This window comes from Desmodus rotundus, chromosome 1 (genome assembly GCF_022682495.2).
Source record: "Desmodus rotundus isolate HL8 chromosome 1, HLdesRot8A.1, whole genome shotgun sequence".
NCBI lineage: Eukaryota > Metazoa > Chordata > Mammalia > Chiroptera > Phyllostomidae > Desmodus > Desmodus rotundus.
The window spans coordinates 65,882,708-65,888,707 of NC_071387.1; the positions used below are offsets into that span (position 1 = coordinate 65,882,708).

At 44.0% G+C, this 6,000-nt stretch overlaps 1 protein-coding gene across 1 annotated transcript in view; it reads left to right on the plus strand.

Annotated features, from left to right (window-relative positions):
* ACER2 (alkaline ceramidase 2) overlaps nucleotides 1-5,637 on the plus strand; it is a 34,224-nt gene extending 28,587 nt beyond the window's left edge. Inside the window, exon 6 of the mRNA XM_024558260.4 lies at nucleotides 2,034-5,637. Coding sequence (XP_024414028.1) covers nucleotides 2,034-2,220 — 187 coding nt within the window. The 3' untranslated portion in view covers nucleotides 2,221-5,637. The remainder of the gene's footprint in view (nucleotides 1-2,033) is intronic.
* Nucleotides 5,638-6,000: the final 363 nt, after the last annotated feature.

A 6,000-nucleotide genomic window follows, 5' to 3' on the forward strand; every position in this document is an offset into this window, starting at 1 on the left:
GATCTCCAGAGTGAGGGAGGCGGGGAAGGCTTGGACAGGTGTGGGGACAAGGACAGGGACGTCCAACCAGGAACCACGATGAGGTAAATATGACCCCTTTGAAGATATAGTACATTTTTGTCAACCCAAGTTCCCTTTTGGGTTTGAATGACCAGGTGAAAGCATGGGCCTCCCGGGTCACCTAGGGACAGCCTCACCCATTCACCTCACAGGTGGGGACCACGGCCCAGAGAAGTAAATTGAATTGTTCACGACACCAGCTGGTTTTATAAAACCAGCCTAGGAGTTCGATAAGAGGGAATTGGAGCACCTACACCAGGAATGCTCAAGATACACTGTTAGGTAAAAAAAAAAGAAGCAGGTTATAAAGTATGGTGTCCTATGTTCAGAAAGCTACGGGGGAAATTGAGCGGCTTCCTTCCTAGGAATCAATTCAGCTCAAAACTCAGAGTCATCTTTCCCTTGCTGTCCTCCAGGACTACCAATTGCACACACTAACTAGGACCAAGAGAAATATGTTTGGAATGTCCCTTGCAAACTGAGCATCCAGGAAGGAATTCTGTTAGTAAAGAACTGGAGAAACTTTGTTAGATATAGATTTGTATAGATATAGATATGAAGCTTGACGTATCAGCAAATGCCTGAAACTGTATGGTTTGAAAGAATTCACTTAAATTTCCTTGAACACGTGAACTTGTTTATATCCACCACGAGACCCCAGCTCTCAGTTTAGGACTTGGGGGCTTCCATTATTGCATGTTAACTAGAATTAAAAAAAACAATTTTTTAAAAAAGGCTTGGGAATTTCGAGAACTCTTTGCAAAAGGCAGAATAAGTAAAACAGCTCAAATTACAATTCCAGCCTTAGGATCCATTGCCTAATATTTCTTAGGTTCAACCTTAACTCACACTAGTGAACTTATACACACTTTATAATATTTGTTGAACTATAATTTACAGATAATAAAATGCACAGATTTAAGTGTATATGTTGATGAACTTTGATATATATATTTTTAAATTACTTTATTGTTGTTCAATTACAATTGTCTGCATTTCCTCCGCTCCACTCCCCCCCACCCCAGCCAAACCCACCTCCCTCCCTTGCTTCCACCCTTCCCCTTGGTTTTGTCCATGTGTCCTTTATAGTAGTTCCTGAAAACCCTTCTCCCCCTGTCCCCTCCCCCCTCCCCTCTGGCTATTGTTAGATTGTTCTTATTTTCAGTGTCTCTGGTTATATTTTGTTTGCTTTTTTCTTTTGTTGATTATTGAACTTTGATATTTGTATCCACCTGTCACACTAGTGATTTAAGTAAAATTCAAAGATTAGACTGTAATAACTTTGGCTTAAACCATTTGTTTCTAAGTTGTTATACTTTCTGCTTTTTCAAAATTGAACCATCGTTTTGTCCCAGTTATAAAATCGCATATTTGTATCTTTAATAATAAGTTTAAACAACATAGAAATACAGGAAGAGAGAAGCTCTCTTAATTCCATATACCAAAGAGGGATAACAGTTGTTCACAGTCCGAGGTATATTCTTTCTGATTTTATACATATGTATATATATGTATATTTTTCTCTAATTCTGCTTTTTAAAAGCAAAAACAGCATCATTCTATACCTGATGCAGACTGGTCCTTTTTTCTTCTTTAAACCAAACACTAGGTCATGGACAACTTTCCTTACCAATGCTTGTATATTATCTTCATTTTTTTGTGTGTCCCATTAATACTTCACAGCCTGGGTGCTTTATAATTCCATCCTCTTAGCTCCTGTTTTAAATCCTCGGGCCTCAGTCTTGGTTGAATCCCAAAGATGTTTGCCATTTGTTCCTGTTATGAAGCCAGAATATTTTAGAACATTCTAAAACAGGCCCTGTTTGCTCCAGATGTGTCATTCTCCTGCTACTCCGGGGGTCTTCGGCCACCTTCACCCCGACCTCCAGGGATGAGGCCCTTAGAGCCGGGAGAGGTGGGCGGGGCCAGAGGGAGGAGCTGGCCGCATGCCCTCACCTCCACTCTCTTTGCAGGCACATCCTCATCTGCCTGGCCGCCTACCTGGGCTGTGTGTGCTTCGCCTACTTTGATGCTGCTTCCGAGATCCCCGAGCAAGGTCCGGTCATCAGGTTCTGGCCCAGCGAGAAATGGGCTTTCATTGGCGTCCCCTACGTGTCCCTCCTCTGCGCCACCAAGAAATCCGCAGTGAAGATCACGTGATGGAAGGGCGGGCTTCTCTGCTCAGGTGTTCTGGTCCCCGGGCTTCCTGCCGGCAAAGACAGCCCTGGGTTCTCAGAGTTGGGGGTGGGTCTTTTTTTTTTTTTTTTTTTTTTTTTTTAAATTTAGTTCCGTTGGCTCTTATTAGCTGTCTATTACCTGGACTCTACTGTCTGCAAGGTTGGAAAGTAGAGGGCTGAGGGCACTGGGTCTTCTTGTCAATGTGACTTTAGAGGCAGTGGCTTGTTGGGCTGTGTCCTTTGTGGCCACAGGACTCGGTGCTGCGTAGACCCTCCTTTCCTGGAGAGTTTGCCGGCTCCAGATTCCACCATTCCTGGGGACCACAATCCAGTGACAGATGACACTCTTCAACTGTCTGGTGGAAGATGCCAGATTTTCATTTGGGAAGCCCATCTTAAAAGAAAAAACCAAACAACTGAAACGCGCACAAGGCTTGTGGCTACAGAAGCTGGTCTTGCACTTGCAGCTCCCAGCCACCCAGGTTTGACATGGCTTTGGGTACCTTTCACTTCTACCTCCGCCGAGAGATGGAGCCTTGACTTCCCATGAGGGTAAAGCTAACAAGAACACCCCTCTACGCCAAAAAACTACTCCCCACGTTAAGCCATTCTTGCAGATGACAAAGTTTTTAAATGCTGACCTGTTCACCCTCCACCCCAACCCAGCAGCCTCAGACACACAGAGTAGCTGCTGTCCCTACACAGACCCCCTTCTCTCCTCCGCTTGACCTCTGTAACATGCCAAAGGGCTTGTAGCAATCGTGATGTTGGGGGGGTCCTGGCTCAAAATTTGGAACAAACACGAAGTTTTGGAAACCTGCGCTCATTGGAAACCTCTTGTATGCTGTCTGGAAATTATGCTCGAGAATCTCCCCCGTTCCTTCTCTAATTTTTGCTGTGGGAATTACACTCCATCCTCCCACAGCGTGAGGTGCTTCCTGTAGTTTCTCTGAGCATTTGGTCACTATTCTTAAGTGCCGGCAGTAACTGCACACTGGCTGCTTGGGACCTTGGTTGGTGCCACAGGGCGCATCTGTTGCCTTCTGAGTTTTTCTCACCTAAATTGACACTGGCTACAACTCAGTCTCCTCTTCACTGGGATGGATGGAAGACTCCAGACTCCCTCAAAGGTTTGAGGTGGGAATGCATGACCTCAGGGATACTCCTGTTAACTCAGGCACTTCCTGCTTTGCAGTGTCCCTTTGTGAGAAGGGCAGGGCAGGCGTCCCTCTTGTGTGGACAAGGGTTCTGTCGCTGTCCGCATCTGAGCTGGGCAGCAGCCGTTTTTGGCATCTCCAGGAACTCTTACTCTGGTCAGAATTTGCACAGGATCTAAGGTGAAAAGCCCACTAAAGAACTGAATTTGGAGTTTAAAAATGAATGACTTTATCCTATTTCTGCAGTTTTCAAATTATTTTAGCAGCAGAAACTTGTTTGCAGTAAGAAATCTTTATGGAACCCTAACGTGTGAAATACGTTGTATTTTATTAGCTTAAATTTATTTTAAGGTTAAACTTACAGCATTTTCTTAATAATGTATCAGGCAGTGACATGCAAATTGACAATTTGGTGTTTTTCCAGGTAGAAACATTTGGTATTGAATGAGTGTACCTGTTGCTATATTATAGTGTAAGAATATTTTTTAAAATGATATTTGAACTAAGTATTTCAGGAATCTCTAATATACCTCCTGGAGACCTAGGTAGTTCATGAAACAGAAATTGAAAACTGCTAAGTCCTTTGGGTTTCAAGTCTGGAATTTTTAAAAGGGGAATATCAGACTGTCCTCTGTTCAGGTTGATTAGCAGGTATGGATTCTGGTTTCATCCATGCTGCAGAATAAAATGCTGTCAATTAGGGGTTTGATGTATGTTAAGCCCAGCTGCCTTAGAGTGGAAGCGCAGACAGGGAGAAGTAGAGAGGAGAGTTATCTGTGTGTGTACCAGGTTTAGCTTCTGTCTTTCTTGAGGGTTCCTCAGCGAGGGGAGCATGTGCCCACAGTCCAGGACAGGCCATTTCCCGCTGTCAGATGCAGGGCTTGTTCCCTGGGGAACACCACCTTCCATTCCCATGTCTTTGACCTTCTGGAAGTTTCTGGGTGTCCTTTGGAAAGAGCGATAAAATGTGACTGCTGGAAGTAAGGAAGTGTGTGCCCTGCCTCTCTGGGCTATTCCCATCTCTACCACAGACAAATGACTAAGTCCACATGTCAGAAGGAGTGCTTTTGATGTGAAGAACACAATGTCCTACTAGACATTGGTTTTAATGAGATGAGGGCTGAGAAAGGAGTGTGGGATGGGGTACATTGTGGAGGACAAACTATAATTCTTTTGAACAGCAATCACTATAACTTGCCAGTGTGGGATGGTAAGTCACGAGAGCAGGAATACACTGATCTTGTTTTAAGTTAGGTTTATGGCATCATTCATATTTATAGTTACATATATATTTATAATCTTCTATAGCACTACATGCTCTTTTGAAGAAAATTGGGATACTATAAAAAAGTTGAAGTAATCTGTTTCTATAACTCAAACACAGCCATTGGTAATATTTTGATATATTTCCTTCTTGTCTTTTTTTTTTCCCCTGTTACAGTTGTAAATGTCTTTTAGAGCTGACAGTTTACCCTGTAGTTTGACTGGAATGTAAATGGCAGTTGTGTATTTCTTCATGAGGAGCAGGGTTTGAAGCACACACTAGAGTTGCCTAGACACTTGATAACTCATCACTGGAATCTGGACTGACTACTGAGTCTTCCCCGGTAATCGAGCCTGATATGAATGGGCACTTAGAAATAATGGACTGAATTCTACTGTTTGATATGCTTCTGCGCTTGGACTGACAAGTAATAGGAAATGCTTGTTAAATATATACCTCTACAGGTTTTGGTGTTTTCTGATTTAAAATAAGTGAAGGGCTCATTTCATTAATGTGCAATCAAGATACCCCCGCCTAGCCCCCCCCCCCCCCCCCGCCCCCCTTAAGGCAGGGAAGAGGAGATTTGACGTTGGCAGTTAGGTCACGGCAGCCGCTCAGCATGCCTATCAGATTTTTGTTCTGGTTAGAATTTGCCCAAAATCAGTATCCGAAGGAACTGGAATTAGCCTAACAAAAAAACAATGTTACCAAGGGATTAAGTCAATGATTTTTGTTCAATACTGTTCAATTGATTGTTGACTTTCAGAAAAAGAAATCTTTGCTCTTCTTTCTGAGTGTAGTATTATTATAAAATGTACTTCAGTGAACATATTTAAAATATGTGGGGCGCAGATATCTGAATCTCGGTAACAAGCTCCGTTCTGGCGGAACTCTGAGCCTGTCTCTCTGAAGAGTGCCTAAATCACTACTACAAATCACAGAGGTTCTGCTGGGGGACTAAGCCTGATGGTGTCAGGCACGGCTTTGTGAAAATACCATCCCAAAAGCCTCTCTCACCAGCCCATCATGCTTACATGAGCCAGCGCTGGCTCGGAGCCTCCGGGACTGGGTTTGCGCCCTCCCTAGCTCTTAGTCTGGGGGGGCTAACATGGAACCTCCTGTGAGGGGCAGGTGAGGGCCGAAGCTTGCCTAGCCAGAGCCCCTCTCAGAGCTCCTTTTCCCCAAAAGGACTTGGAACCTTTCACAGCCAGCTCGTTGCTTCGGTGCTGCCATCCCAGCTGGCCGAAGAGAACCTCAGGCCAGGTTGGCATCCTCTATGGGTTTTATAGATTTTAGAGACATCATTCTACAGGTTTTTTATAATGGCCCCTACTCTAAGGGA